This window comes from Pteropus alecto, unplaced genomic scaffold (genome assembly GCF_000325575.1).
Source record: "Pteropus alecto unplaced genomic scaffold, ASM32557v1 scaffold8, whole genome shotgun sequence".
Classification (NCBI taxonomy): domain Eukaryota; kingdom Metazoa; phylum Chordata; class Mammalia; order Chiroptera; family Pteropodidae; genus Pteropus; species Pteropus alecto.
The window spans coordinates 1363703-1379795 of NW_006494609.1; the positions used below are offsets into that span (position 1 = coordinate 1363703).

The 16093-nt window shown below is 46.3% G+C and overlaps 1 protein-coding gene across 5 annotated transcripts in view; it reads left to right on the top strand.

Moving 5' to 3' along the window:
- The window catches only part of RGS6 (regulator of G protein signaling 6), a 444196-nt gene that overhangs the window by 399788 nt on the left and 28315 nt on the right, over positions 1–16093 (top strand). For all 5 annotated transcript variants that reach the window (XR_001518095.1, XM_015599615.2, XM_025042155.1 and 2 more), the window contains one exon: positions 5572–5758. Coding sequence is in view for 4 of the 5 variants with exons in the window: in XM_015599615.2 (XP_015455101.1) it covers positions 5572–5758 (187 nt within the window). In the remaining variant the exon portion in view is untranslated. The remainder of the gene's footprint in view (positions 1–5571; positions 5759–16093) is intronic.

Sequence of the window (16093 nt, forward strand, 5' to 3'; positions counted from 1 at the left end):
AGGCCTGGAGCGTGTGGAGGAGTGTCCCTGGCAGGTGTTCAGCGCCTCATCCTGCCATTACCTCTTGTGCCTCTGCCAGCAACTTCCTCCTGTGCCAGGAGGGCTGCATTCAGTCTTGGGTTAAAGAGTGTGTGTGAGCATGTGTGCGTGTGCTGGTGACTAATCTACACATGAATGCATAAATGCAGACTTAAAGAGGGTCCCCTCTGATCCGTGACGGGAGAGAGGAAAAGGAAAATAGAACAGACGGAGATAAAAAGTATCGCCCAGGAGCTTCTAAAATCCTCTCCGGATCTCCAAATTCCACATTTATGATATTCAGTGTAATTGCATATTTGGGGGCGAAGCTCAGTTTTAAATCACACAACTTCAGGACTCTTCGGTCACTCGTAACCAGGTATTTTCTCCCCTTTTCCTTTGTATTCATTCCTTCGGCCACAGATATTGGCTTAGCACCTAGCATGACCCTGAACTCGGAGTGGAAAACGTTTTACCCCATGTCTAGGCACAGCCCAGCAGGTGCAACTCCACTGTGGTCCACGTGCCACAGATATTGGCTTAGAACCTAGCATGACCCTGAACTCAGAGAGGAAAACGTTTTACCCCATGTCTAGGCACAGCCCAGCAGGTGCAACTCCACTGTGGTCCTGGGGCTGGGCAACGTGGCACAGCTCGAGGGTCCCGCCCATCTGTCATGTTGGCCGCGCTGGGGTTGGCCCTTCTTCCCAGGATCACTCAAGGGCCTAGGCGACTGGCATTGGAGCCTAGGAGGAAGAGCAGGAGACTGACCAGAACTCAGCTGGGCCTCTGCACGTGTCTTCCTGTGCTCCTTGGCTTCTCCCCAGTGTAAGGGGTACTAAGATCATAACATGTTTGCACAGAAATTGGAGCGCCAGTTAAGTAGCCAAGTGGTTGAATTTATACCAAGGCTTCAGAATACAGAACAGATGAGCTCAAAAGAGACATAGGTATTGTTGCTGTCACAGCAAAGAGTCACCCCGGACCCAAGATGTCTATGATAATACAATACAACTCGCAGTCTCCTTTGATCTTTTGTTTTTGGTGGGATAAGCCTGTGAGATGAGGAAGGGGCATCATCTCCAGGGCCTGGAGGTGGCAGGGCCAGGGCATTTTGCTGCAGACAGCCACAGCATGTGACAGCACACTCTCTGCAGCACTCTGAGCTGGGCCCCTAGAGATAGCTGTGTGCTTGGGGCCTTTAGAATATATGTGGCTTGTCCTCCACAAGGTGGGGGCCTCCCAGTTCTGAAGCAGGGACTTCCAGTGAGTTATCTGACCGTGTCCTAAGATGATGACAGGAGCCCTTTGCCACCTTTACCCCCTCTCAATCTCCCCTGCACAAATCTTTGTCCTCCCTGGCTTGACACCCTCTGCCCATGGCAAGGCATGAGTTAAAAAATCAAAACCCGCAGCAAAGAGCGTCCCCCGTACATTTTTTATGAGCTGCACCGTCTCCAGAGAGAATGGGGTTGTTCTTCTAACCTGCAGATTGATTATCCTGGTTCTGCACAGTGTCAGCTGAGGGGAGAAGCAATTAAAGAGAGCACAGGGGAGTTGCCAGGTTTGCCTCCAGAGCCCCCATCTCTGACGGTTGCCCCAAGTTCTAGAAAGACCTCAAAAGGTTCACCAGACCCGGTGGGATTCACCACTAACCAAACACATGATTCATCGAGACAGAAGTGACTCACACAATGTTGTGACAATCCGTGGCATTTCAGCCACTGCTGGGTGAACGTGACTCCGCTTCCATGGTGCGGTGCTGGCGCCGTTGCTAATGTTGGCGCCAGAGGGTTTCAGCCCAGCCAGAGCCTAAGTCAAGTCGGAGTCCGTGTTCCTGAGTCTCTGTTGACCAGCAGAGGGCACAGAAACCCTTCCTTCCGTGTGGAGTTTGCTTTTTCTCTGCAAAGCGACTAAAAGCTGGATTTTTCTAACCCATGAAAATTCTAGTTGATAAAAAGCTGTGTAAACTAGGAACGAAGGGGCTGCCCACACCTCCTGGCAAAATGGAGAATGACCTGCTGCTGTGTGGCTTCTCTTGGTCCAGCCACCCATGAGGGGAAAAGCCCATTTTCTGTCAGTATCCGGTCCTGAGCGAGCCAGGAGGCCACCCGGAGCAGCCGCAGCCCGTCCACAGTTCCATCCACTGCTGCTCAGCCGGCCTCATGGTATCTGAGCCCAGGCTGCCTCCCCGTAAAGCCCAATGTCCAGCCTGCATTCCTAAGCCGTGGACATAGATCGCATGGGACACACGGGCCGCCTCCCTGCGCTCTGATGACTCGGGCCAGCAGGACAGGTGGGCTTCCTGATACCAGTGAGTCCTCACAGCCTGCCAGTCATGACAGCCTTTCTGCGGCAAGCCACAGAAGCTTAGTGCAGGATGGGTGAATTTGATGCCTGCTGCTGACATCCTTCTCCCTGCTGGCGTCCTCGAGGAGGAGTGTACCTGCTAGCTTTTGATAAAGACAGAAGCTGCACAAGCCTCGACTGGGCCTTCCAGCCATAGTAAATGTGGGGAGAGGATGGCTCTTTGGGGGAGAGCGGGGCTGAGTGGCGGGGCTCAGAGCTCCGGCTCAGGCCTGTGGGCTTGCAGATGGCACACAACACCAAAGCCTGTTCTGAATTTCAAATTGACACAAAGGTTCTTCAAAGCCGGCGATGGTAAACACAGATGGGATGTCAGGATGCTGTTGTGACAGCATTTTTGCTGTCACCTGAGAGGGATAAGGCAGGTCATCTCCAAGGCAGACAGAAGGCCGAGAGGGTCTCCCTGCATGCGGGGAGAGGAATGTCATCCTTCCTCCCTCCTTCCTCTCCTCCTCCTCCTCCAGGCCCTCCTCCTCCAGTATGCTCATTGTCTCTTCCTGTACCTTTTTTTAACTCTTATTTTTATGTGACAAAGGGAATCCTTTAATGTTTAATGCAAAAGTTTATTAAATTTGATTCTGAAATTTCCATTTACATTAGCTCCAGAACTTCTCTATACCCAGCTGGGTGATCTGCATTAACGTGACCTCTAAATCATTCTACAAAAGGGACCCTGGGGCCTCAGGAACCAGGGGAGCCTGCACAGCTCAGAAGCTGCTGGTCCTCAGGGCCTTCCCAATGAGGCTCAATGGCTCTTCCTCAGAGCAGACTAGAACAAGGGACAACAGATAGCAAGCAGAAGGGAGAACCTGACTGAGGGAACAGGAAGTCGCCCAGGTGTCATCCATTTGTGTGAGAGGTCGCAGGGTCTGGTAGGCTTGGTAGGCTAGCCCTGTGAAATGAGGCGGTTCCCGAGGGAGGGCCATTCTCCCGTCTTCCCAGCATGTGGCTGCAGGAGACTCGCTTAGTCTGGTAGGTTGCCCATTCTCACTCCTTCCAGTCCTTTGAAAAGCCCACACCAGCTTCTTCTTTAGAGCTGGTTTCCTAAATTCCACCTGCCTGTCAAACACTGTCCTCCAGGTGAAGAAAGCCTGTACTGTCACCTTTACACATTCAGCTACCTCCTTCATTTCATGGCAGACCCAGAAGGTGGGACAGGGAGAACTTAGGAACCTAGGGAGCAGGCCTGGGGGACGGAGGAGACCCACTCACTCCCCAGCTGTGTTTCCAGGGCCCACCTGCACAACTGAGCAGGTGTACAGCTCCATCAATCTCCACCCCTCTGGACTCTGGTTAGAGAGCCATGCCAGTTTCCTCTCCTGGGGCAGCCAGAGGACATGAGCTCCAAACACCTGCAACAGAAAGAAAGAGAGCTGGTGTTGAAGGTCAGACGACGACAGATGACAATGGCAAGAGCCCCAGGCAGCTTTTGCCCAGGCCACCCGAGAAGAAAGAGAGAAACTTCAAGGGCTCATACTGTCCGGGTATGGAACTTGTGACCAGCACGCTGACCCCTCCACAGCTCCACAGCTCCACAGGACCTGAAAGCATTTCAGACTCACACCAGGTGGGGAGTTCTTTAGATCCGTGTCACATATCCCTCCACTCACTTCGTACCCACCTTACAGATGAGGAAAGAGACGCCCAAAAAGGTACAACAATTCCAAGACGGTGGCGGGGCCAGGAGGAGGACAGAACTGTGCTTCCTGATTTTTCGGTTAGGTGAAGTCATTCAGTCTGCTTCCCTGCCTCTCACTTGTGCTCTTCGGGGTCACCAAGGCAACCGTGATGGTTTATTTAAGGCGATTATTAGAATCCCAAATGGCACATCAGGAGAAAAGTAATAGTTCCGCGCGCAGACGCACACGCCAGGCTTCTCTCCTTGCGGAAAGGGAGCTGCATTACCGCAGTTCGCCACTGAGCGGTGCCTTTGGGCCACACACTTGGCTCCAAAGGCATTTCTACGAACAGCAACAGAAAAACATTCTTAACCTTTTAAAAAACAACAAGTACATCTTACTTTGGGTGAAATTCGATGACAGATTGAATGCACTTTCCACCATGTTGGTTTTTTCAGCTTCTCCTGCCCTTTTGTTGACTCGACTATACATGGGTTTCCCATGGCTGTGGGAATCACTTAGCCAGGAGCCTGTCCTGTCTCATGGATGAGGAAACTGGCCTGTCTTGTTCACAGGGCACAAAGTGTGCCACCCATACCTGGCCTTGCAGAAAGCCCTCCCCAGGGCTGCCTTGGAAACCATCCTCGGGACCTAGGGAGCTATTGACCAAGCTTTGGCTCTGGTTGCTGCTGCTCTCAGCAGAAAAGTGCTCACACCCAGCTTTCCCAATGGCCCTGCCATGCTGACACTGAGGGATTCGTGAGAGGCAAACATGGAAGTGAGCAGGAGGTTTTTCTTTCCAGTGCTCCCTGGGGAATCTTACGGCAGAGGTTCCCCATGCATGCCCCTTTAGCTTTGTTTCAGTTCACAGTCATTTATGGAGCACCTGCTATGTGCTAGCATCATGCTAGGCACTGATGTTGCAAATCAACCAGTTTTCCGATCTGTAATATGAATAGCCAGGTCTTTCCAGCTCAAATATTCTTTATGATTCCAAGATTCTATCTGCTTCTATGATGCCTCTGATCCCAATTTTGATGCCTCTAACTGATCCTAATCAGATATGACAAAGAAACTCCCCTTGGCCTGTGTCATGACATCTATGAAGAACAGTGGTTCTCAACCAAGGGTGATTTTACCTCCCAGGGGACATTTGGTAACGTCTGGGAACATTTTTGGTTGTCACAACTTGGGGAGAGGTGGCCACTGGTATCTGGTGGGTAGAGGCCACGGTTGCTGCTAAACATCCTGCAATGTACAAGGCAGGGCCCACAACGAAGAAGTATCCAGCCCAAAAGGTGATTGAGAAACCTCGATGTGGTGAGAGACAGAGCTGTTCTTGGTAACCAGAAGCACAATGACCTTCGAACGAACACTTCTTTTCAGTTCTCCACCATGGTGTTTTCATCAGTCCCCACGATCTTTGTTGCCTGGTAGTGGCAGCAGGGAACGTTGGGGGATGCAGCAGAATGAGTTTCATGGGATGTCAGTTCTAGGACCACGTCCAGCAGAGACCAGATGCTAACTAAGCCCCCTGGAACTGACTCTCTTTCTACTTCCACTTCAGGTTCTGGTTGGCTGTCCAAGATCTCAAGAAACAACCCCTACAGGATGTGGCCAAGCGGGTGGAAGAAATCTGGCAAGAGTTTCTGGCTCCAGGGGCCCCAAGTGCAATCAATTTGGACTCTCATAGCTACGAGATAACCAGTCAAAACGTCAAAGATGGAGGGAGATACACATTCGAAGATGCCCAGGTTTGCTCAACTACTCGAATGGTTCTGTTGAAAGGTGTTCACTTGTCCACTCCACCACTCCACCCTACAACACGAGTCCAAGGTATTGTGTATAGTTAGAATTTCAGGTTTTATTATGCATATGGCCGACCATGGAAACCATTCCAAGTAGGTGTGCAATGAAATTCCAGGAGGATTGTTTTCCTAGTTACATTTTTACATAGAAATAGAAATTTACAGTTATATGTTTTATCTTCTCCAGGAAAATCTCAATGTTTTACTACATCTGAAGTTCCGTAATAAGTTAGTAGTAGAATCTGGAAACCATAAGACAACATCAGCTGAGTGGGTTTAGTGAGCTGGTAGGGCCATAGGTCAAGCCCACATTGAACCGTGAAGCCCACACTTATAACCAGCACCCTACACTGCATCCTCAGTGATTTCCAAATACATTAGTCCTCCCATGTCTGCAGGGAATATGTTCCAAGACCCCAGTGGATGCCTGAAACCATAGATAGTAACAAGCTCTATATATGCTGTATTTTTTCCTATACATACATACCTACGATGAAGTTCAATTTATAAATTGGACACAGTAAGAGATTAACAACAATAACTATTAATAAAATAGAACAATTATGAACAATTATCGCAATATACTATAATGAAAGTTATGTGAATATGTGCCCACATGCTCGCTCGCTCTCTCTCTTTCTCCGGTAATTTTTATAATTTTCAGTCAAATCTATTCCTGAATCTGTTCCACCATCTCTTACAATAAATGGCTTGGTATCACTCATTTCAGGGAATCCCTTACTGATGTCTTCCTATAGGCTCAACACGTTGCCATCAGTTGGAACACGTTTTCTGTTCATGTCTTTCACCCACAAATTTAACATCTTTTCCATCTTAACTAAGCACCTATTGCACACTGTGGCTGTAACTTTTGCAGCTTGAGATGCGACAGAAAAACTAGCACAAATTTCTTCTTCCTTCTTCACAATTCCACGATAGAAGATTCATTCTTACCGTAGCTCTTAGCAATCTCAACATAACAACTTTTTTTCTCGCCTTTTAAGTTGAGAACTTTCACTTTTTCCCTTAAAGAAAGCACTTTCTGGCTCCTCTTTGGCATATCCAAATTGCCAGCATCACTATTCTTGCACTTCGGAGCCATTATTAAGTAGAATATGGGTCACTTGAACACAAGCACTGCGATACCACGACAATCAAAGTGATAACTGAGACGCCTACTAAGTGAATAATGGGCAGGGAGTGTCTATAGCGGGATACGCTGGACAAAGGGATAATTCACGTCCCGCATGGTTTGGAGTGAGATGGAGCAAGATTTCATCACACTGCTCAGAACTGTGCATAATTAAACACCCATGAATTGTTTATTTCTGGAATTTCCCATTTAATATTTTGGACTATGGTTGACCAAGGGTAACCAAAACTGCAGAAAATGAAACCTCAGGTAAGGGGGGACTGCTATAGTGTCTGTAGGAGGGCAAACTATTCAATTTCTTTATAGGACCCCACAGGGGAGAGAAATGAAGAGAACCGAGCAAAACCGTAAGTCCTGTCACCTAGTGTAGGATGGTGGGAGGAAAAAGAAGTTAGGGAACATGAAGTAAGACACTGACTTGATGCTTATCTTTAGAAATGGCACCTCTTATCTCTCAAGATAAAGTTTGCAGTTTACGCGGCTTAGTGGCCTCTGTTTCTTTCACCGGCCTCACCAGCATCTGTGCCCTAACCGTGTTGTACAGGGTTAGGCGTCCCTTCCGCGCGCTTCCTTAATCCCTAGAGCTCACTTTTTTGAGGCACTTCGTCCATTGGTAAAATTGCCTGTTTCCTTGTCATTCTCCCTCACTAGCCTGCAATCTTTTTGAGAGCAGGGGCTTTTGTCATACTTTATAGTATTTTATCACATAGCACAGGGCCTGGAATATAGAGGTGCTCCCCAAATAGTAACTGCATACAGCTGTCCCCCGCTTTATCTGTGGTTTCACTTTCCATGGTTTCAGTTACTCACGGTCAACCATGGACCAAAATATCAAATGGGAAAACGCAGAAATAAAACATAAGTTTTCAGTTGTGCTCTGTTCTGAGTAGCATGATGAAGTCGCAAGCCTTCCTGCTCTGTCTCATTCAGGACGTGAATCATCCCTTTGTCCAGCAAAGATGTTCCAGGTCCTGCTCCAGACCTAGAATCAGCCATTTTTCCAAGAATTCCTGGTTTTTCTTAGAGAAAAATGATTTTTAGAGACCATTTTCTGTGCGCTCAGGGATGCTCATTATTTCTGGGCTGGTCATCAGTTCTAGGCCTTCTCAGTGGCCAGAGCTAGGAAATAGGTGGTTGTTGTTTGTGATAAAAATCCATCATGAATTCATACTGATACTTTCTATTCAAATTGAAAACTGCAAGGGATTTTATTTAATCTTTTCTTTCTTATACTTGTGCCTCCTTTCCCTATGCCAAGAGTCCTGCTTCTTAAGGATGCCATGGACGATAGCGTCAGTACTTGACATAATTGCTCTTTAGCTTTATCCTGCTTTACCAAAGAGCAGTCTCCAAATGACAATGCCAACACTAGAAGCAACAATATGATTATCGCCTGGTTCCTTAATTCCTGCAGAGTATTCCATTGTGTGGAAACCCCATAGTTTAGTCAACCAAATCCTCTCTTCTTGACATTTATGCTATTTCTAATTCAAGAAAGATTCGATGGGAAATCTTTGGAAATCAGCAGGTCGTGCCTTGACAAATTTCTGAATATACAGCCTTCACTAGTACAGTGCTCTGCCATTTTTCAGGTACTTCTAAATATATTATATCTCTTCCTTGAGGTAGGCCAGATATGAGGACCCCCTAAGCATCTCTAAGTTTCTCATTATCTATTAGGAATGGTCTCCTATAAATTCAAACAAAACATTCTTCCTAAACCAGTTTCTGTTTTTAACCTGTTCCCTTTTCCTCCCTCTGTGTGTTTCTACCGTAAATAAACAAAATGCTTCTAACTAGTAGAATGACCTAAGACAAGTTATTAAAGTGCCTGAGCCTTCCTTTCTCATCTGTGGAGCAGAGATACCTATGCATAGGGTAGAAAGGAGACTAGGTGAAATGAAGCATGTCAGCAACCAAAAGTGTCTGGCCCACAGTAAGATAGGACAAATATTTACTATTTTATATTCCTAATTTTGTTAACATTATTTTTTATACTTTAATGTTTCACATGTTCGGTGAAAAATTTCAGATAATTGCATGTAACCCGAGCACCCAGGAAAAAAAAACAAAACCTATTTTAGTGTATTTTCTTCCTTAATTCAAGTATATAGAGTGATTATGCAAGTAGGGTGATTCTGTAGCCTGCTTTTTGCAGTAAACCAGGGGTTGGTTTCAAAAAAAAAAAAAACCTAAATTTTTTCTATAAAGTGCCATAAATTTTAGGCTTTGTGGGTCATACAGTCTATGTCACTGTTCAATTCTGCCATACAAAAATAGCTACACTGTAACAACGTAATAACGTAAACAACATAAATGAGTGGGTGTGGCTATGTTCTAAAAAACTTTATTTATGGACACGAAAAGTTCAGTTTCATCTACTTTTTTGTGAAATAGTATTCTTCCTTGATTTTTTTTTTTTCAGCCATTTAAAAATGTAAAAACCATTCTTAGCTCCTAAGACAAAGAAATTGCTGGTGGGCTGGATTTGATCGACAGGCCATAGTTTAAGACCCCTATGCATGAAAGTCATTGAAACGCTTCAAGAATTCCAGAAGGATAGAAGATAGAAGGTTGGGAGTGGTTAGTCTTCAGTTTCGGTGGGAGGGGAAGTTAGAGAAGACTTCTTGGTGTGGTAACAGCAACACACCAATCTGTAAAGGTTTCTGCACTGCGTTTGAGTGTTAGAGAGCTGACCGAGTAGAAGTCAGCTGGACCATTCTACCCACACTGCCTTGCCCTTCAGGGCCGGCACTGCTGCCTGCACCAGGCACTTAGGTGTGATTCAGAAGCTTTCAGGTAAAGAAAGGAGGTTAAAGTCTTTAGCAGCCCCCGACCAGCCAAGACTTGCACTCAGATCTCCTGACTTGCTGGCCAGGACTCTGCTGCTCAGATCACTCTGCCCGTGGATGGTTAGTGCCGAGGGCTTGATTGGCATGCCGACAGCTGGAGAAACTCTGGTCCCTAGAGAAGGGCCCAGAACTGGGGAGCAGGCTCTGCTCCTGTCTCTGCCACGTGCTTTGTCTGGGATTATACATTTAAGTCCTTTCCACCTGCTTTCCTCTGTTTGCCTATCTACAAAGTGGGAATGATGACACCTAAGCCCCTACCCCAACTGGGATCAGGAGCTCTGGGTGGCTTTCTCAGATGTCCCAACGATTGTCAGAAGCCCCCCCCACAGTGGTCAGAATGCCAATGGAAGTGTGAGTGTGTGCCCTATTATTAGGGGTCAGTAGCCAGATGAAGGCTCAGCCAGATTTATGGATTCATTTGAAATAGGGACGGGAGGTGGGGTACAGGCTCTCTCTCTCTGAGGGTTTTTTTTTTTTATTTGAACACATGCATTGTTATAGCAAGTTAATTGCCTGCCTTAGCTTCCTGTGGAAATATTTCACAAGACTCCCTGTCAGCATGGGCCCAGCATTTGCATTTGTGTTTTGCTGATCCATTTGGCTCTTTTAAAAATTTGGGCCAAGACCAAATCTTCCATAAGGGTCTCTGGGCTGTGACCATAGCCCTCAGCCATTTGCTGTATTGTTCCAATTTCATAGATTTAGGCTTGTGAGAAGAGAAAAAAAAGAAAAATGGGGCAAGGTCTGTTTTTCTTAAAGGACTCAGTTCCTTATGCTAGGGATTGAAATCTCTATTCTCAATGGGATATCAGTGGACCTGCATTGTCTCCCACTTGCTATGTGGTCTCAGGCAAAGATCTTGATCTTTGTGCCTTAGTTTCCTCATCTATAAAATGGGGATGAGGTCTTCTTTAAGGATTATTGAGAAGTTAGATGAGCTAATAGCCCTGAAAATTCTTTGAATAAGTAATAAGTGCTATATATTTGTACATGTATACTTACAAAACTTAATGGTTTTAATATTCCTGGATGTCTCATAATTCCAAGCTACATCAAAAGAAGAATTCTCTCGAGAAGATATCTGCTCTTGGGAGGAGTTGTTGGGGGGAAATGTAGAAAAAGTATACGGAGGCCAAATTTGGGGACCTTGAGTGTCATCCTACAGAATTGGAACTTTTTCACCCTGAAGACAGTAAGAAAGCATTGAAGGCTTTGATCTAGAAGAGGGTGAAATCAGATGATGGTAGGCAGAGCTAGAGACAAGAGAGATCTGAATCTCAGGACATGTAGTCTAAAGCTTTGCTGGCAGGTTTTAGAAGAGAGACTAAAACGACAGGAATCTTTGAGAACTTAGGGCTTCCTCTTAGGGCATCTGCCTTTTTCCAGAGCCTCCACAGGATGCAGGAAGGAGAGAGGAGTTAGCTGGCTACTGCAGTGACTGCCTAGCTTCAATTTTTAAAATCTCAGCGTATCCAAGGATGTTCCAAGGACTGTGTCACTGTGTCCATTCAATTCATCTATCTCCCCAACCATCCATATCACGAACATCCATTCTCCCATTCAAGCTGGGAGACCTTAACCTGTGGGCTATGAAGTTCTATACTGAGGGAAATTGCAAACGAACTGGGAGGCATCGATGGTTTTTTGCCATTAGGCAGGGCTTGTCTAAGAGCACATCATTCTTTATAAACAAAACAAAACAGGCCTAAGAAAACACTTTGTTGAGATTGGATTAGATTAAATTGAATTGGATTGGATTGGAAATATGTCCATCAAATGGACTGACACTTGAATCGGATGGACCAACCCAGCCCATTGGCTTTGATCCCTGCAGGTTCTCATGCAGGCCTCCTAGCTGTCCAAGCCCCACTGCTTTCCTGACCTGCAGTAGCTGCTGAGATGCCCCACCCTGCCCTGTACCTGCAGTGTTTGTGCCTTCCAGCACCTCTGGATATAAAACCTCTGTGATGGGAGTAGGCATCTGGTCTTCTTTTCCTTTGATAAGTCTCTACAACACTAAAGTAATGCTCTACACACAGTCGAGGTTTAAAAAAGCTTTTCTTGATGTCTTAGTCCGGAACTATAACACTCTCAGCTGTACTTATCATTTAAAAGGGGGTGGGGCGGGGGGCAATTTGTCCTTTGGCTTTCCACTTTGAAAAATCTTGCCAAACAACCTTTGGGGATTACCTACATACAGTAGGTAATCGATAAATCCTGGTTAAATTAAATGTCTACAAATTCAGCAAAGTTTTGCCAATTCAGCAAAACTTGGAATACCATAAAGGCCAGATGTTCTAGCTCTGGGAATATACAAATACATAGGAGGGTCGCTTACCTCAAGCAGACCTCAATCTAAGTTACTGAAACTCTACTTGGCCATCATCCATGCATGGAATGATCAAAGAGCAACCTCAAGGCCAAAATGAGGTCAGGGTGACGCAAGAGCAGAAAAATAAACCCTCAAGTCTACACCCACCTTGACCAGTCAAGAAGCCTCTGATCTAAAGTTTTATTATTACCAAAACTTAGATATTTAAAAGCAACCTGATTAAAAAATGCAAGGCTTCTAACGTTTTGTTTTACTTAAACATCAGAGCCTAGTGGAGCATGTGTTTATGTTCACCCCTGATTTCTCAGAAGTAGAAGTCTTCTAGCCTAGCAAAGGCCATTCATCTTTGCCCCAGTGTTGGAGGTGGTGGCATTATGTGCCCGTATCACAAGACTGGACCAAGTTTCCTGATATTAATCCTTGATTAGAGGGCATTTCCTGGTAGACTTCTCATGCCAGACATATTTTAATAAAGAATGCCACAGCACTGCTTACTCCAGGAGTTACTCATTTCATCCTGTGGGTGGTTTTATTTTAGGGAGATGAACAGCAGAGGGAGGGATGCTTTTTGAAAAGAACAAATCAGTTGTTTGTAATTGGGTTCTGTTTATTGCCACACAGACTAGTAATTCCTGGAGAGAAGGCATCAGAGAATTAAATTCCAAAATATCTTTGTTGAGGCTTCAGTGCATAGATCTCTTGCACCAAACGCCATGGCATTACAAGGAAACGGAAATTACCTAAGTTGATACTCCTGGTATTTGGAGAGGTAAAAGGCAATATGTAAAACTGTCTTCGGAGCTACTCTTATCTAAAGATAGGGATTGAACAGCATCAAAATACTGTGCCCTTTGGCCAGTTAAATTGAACATGTTTATACAGATGCTTTGGAGTTAGAGGCAAGTGCTAATTTACTCTTACACTCTCTCATGACTAGAATGCTGCATTACATGGAAACTGGCCCCTGTGTCCTGCTTAGAAAGACCAAAAAATCCAAACGGGAGCTTCTCATTTAGAATCCGCATGATCCTAGGATGGTGTCCAAAGCTGTATCCACAAGGACAACAAGCTACTGTCTTTGACTCAGGTGGATGTTCATATTGCCATGGTGTCATTTCTATTGCCTCTTCTGTGTTTATTAAGGGGCCACTGACTTAAGATCCATGGCAAATCTTTACCACTGTGCAGTCCCACCCCCTGTGCTCCTGCAGACCCACGTTGAAAATTGGACTTTAGCTAACGATGCCTAAAGTCTGAAGACTTTTGTTTTAAGTTAGTCAAGAGTCTCCTGGAAGATGAGACTGACTCAAGGATCTTCTGGATGACTTTCTTTGATACAGACTTGCTACGTACGACTTCTCAAGGGCCCCAGTCAGCCCTCAGAGCTTTGCCAGGTTGAGACCTTCCTTCTGCTATGAAAGTCAAGTTGTGCAAGGCCTTCGAGGGGAGAAACCAGAGCCTGGGTGACCTGGCTGTTACCATCACTGACAAAAGTGGTAGCGAGTAGTTCCCAAAAGGGAGTGGTAACTAGTTGCTGCATCTATACCATAGGATGACTTAGATTAGAACTTGAGAGGAGGCCCCTAATGTTTCTGCTGACCACACGTTGAAGACTTTGTTTGTCTCAGCCAAGCAGCACTAACTCCCCTAAAAACTCCAACTCAAGGACCGTGAAAAGCAGTACGTTACAAGGGAAAAGTATGAGTTTTGGGGTCACACAGTTCTGAGTTCAAATTCTAGCTCTACTTGAGCAAGTCACTTAAGCTTTTAGAGTTTCAGTGTCCTCATCTGTAAAGTGGGGTTGTTTAAACCGAAGCACCAATTCAGAGCAAATAACAACTGCAACTAAAATAAGACATCTGGACTCTGCTTCACCTGTCCTCCTCCCTCAGGAACCCTCTGGTCTTCAGTCTCATCCCTATGTATCCCTGGCAAGGACAGTCACACCATGAAGGCCAATGATCATGATTATTTTGCATGCGCATAGCTTTCGTGGTGCTTCCACTTATATTCCCTCCTTTAATTGTGTGATAGACGAGGCTGGAAAAGGGCAGAGTCAGGACCCGAAGCTAAGCCTTGGATGGCCATCCCGTTCCCTTTTCACCACCTCACACAGCAACATCACATCCGCCCACAGCCTCATCTTCCACCAAGGAACTACGAGGTACCCCATAGTTCCCAAAGTCTGGATTTGTTCCAGGAAGCTGAGGTATGGAGGGCAGAGATGAGGCATATACATCTGCAAAAAGAAAAATAGGACACTTGAAAATCACAAGAAGGGCTCTCGGCAGCTGTGCAATGCTCCAGCTGAGTGGTTTTCCACTCGTTGAGGCCGTTCTAAAGCTGGGAAATGAGATCTTAGCTGTTTCCGGAAGCCACAGCAAAGAGGAGACATAAGGGTGGTCTTAAGTGGTTCAGCTGCTCCAGCATCCTTGGGGCCCAAGGCTTCAGGCATTTGTCTGATTACCTTTCCTAAGCTTGTGAGGGTCACTATGTTTTGTCTAAAAATAAAGGCGATGAGGACTATCCCAGCAACACATTGGTTTGTAGCAGGCGTGGTTTTGAGACACCTTGCGTGGCTCGCTCCCTCCAGCTCCCACGTGTGTCATGGGCCCTACCGATGCCAGTTGTTTTTGTTTCCGCCTTAGCCTCCCATGGAAGCAAAGCTTCCTGCTCCGGAGCCAGGCCCAAGAAGAAAACTGAGGGTGGAAAAGAGATTCCCCTCTGAGAACTGTGGCTGAGATGGTCAGTATGATTTAGAGCACTAGAGCATCAATTCCTCCACCCATGGAGAGCCATACTCACGCTCCCTGGAGTGGGTGCCTCTCCCTGTGTCAGGGGGGCAGATGTGGATCCTGGGAGTTCTGCTTGTTCATAGTCAATGAAATCATCTCTTTTTTAGGAAAAGAGAAAATGAGGAAAGGAAGGGGGAGAGGGAAGGAAAAGGGACAGAGAAGGAAGAAGATCATACAAGAAAAAAAAAATGAGACAAGAAAAAGCAAAGAAGAGAAGAGCAAACCTTTTTCTTTAGCCCTTTAGGAATTCTCCCAGAGGGGCCTGGCTGGTTTTGCCAGTGGCTCTCTTGCTCTTTGCAGATTCTGGATATACATTTCCCTTAAGACTGGTTGTCTGCAGAGCAGGGGAAACAAACCAGAACCCCCCATAAATCAATAGAGGTCACTGCCAAGAGCTTTGTACACTTGCTGTCCCTGGCAGTGATAAACTCATTGCATTTGGGAACTGGCCAAAGACCCTGAGTCCTATCTTGATTCTCATTCCCAGAAAAACCTCAGCACTCCATTCACCCACCCCCTGTTTACTGTCTTTGTGTTTCCAAGACAAAGCTGGCAAGGAGGAAAGAACAGAGGTCCATAACTGGGTACATCAAAGGCTCTATTTCTTTGCTGAGGGAGGGAATGGGGGTGGGATCTTTGGACTGTGGGAAAGGAAGGCCCAGGCCAGAGGGGCCTGGAGTCACGGGCCCTGCAGGAGGCACAGGACAGCTGCAGAGGTCCTCGGACTCTGTTTTTCTCAGACCGTGCCTTCCATCTGCCATTGTTGCTTTGGTGGTTGTTCCCTCATAGGGTGATTTGAGATTGTCCTAATGATGGCCAAGGGCTAGCAACCCAGATGGCAGAGTAAGATCACTTCATACGACCCACCTCCAACAGGTCATGTGCCCACACCCTACTTTCTTCCCACACCAGCCTGACCTTGCCCTTGGCTTTGGAGTTGGCCATATGACCCAGGGAGGATGACAGTGGTGCCCGAACTGCTTCTCTGACCCACATTGACCCCTCTGAAGAGTGGACCACAGCTGTCTGCCATTCTTTCCTCCTTGCCTCGAGAGTATCCTTTTTGCTCTGGTTGACTAAACTATACAGCGGCAAGACCAGACGTCCCCATCTCCGATTCCCATTTCTCTCTGTCTGCGTAGATCTTCC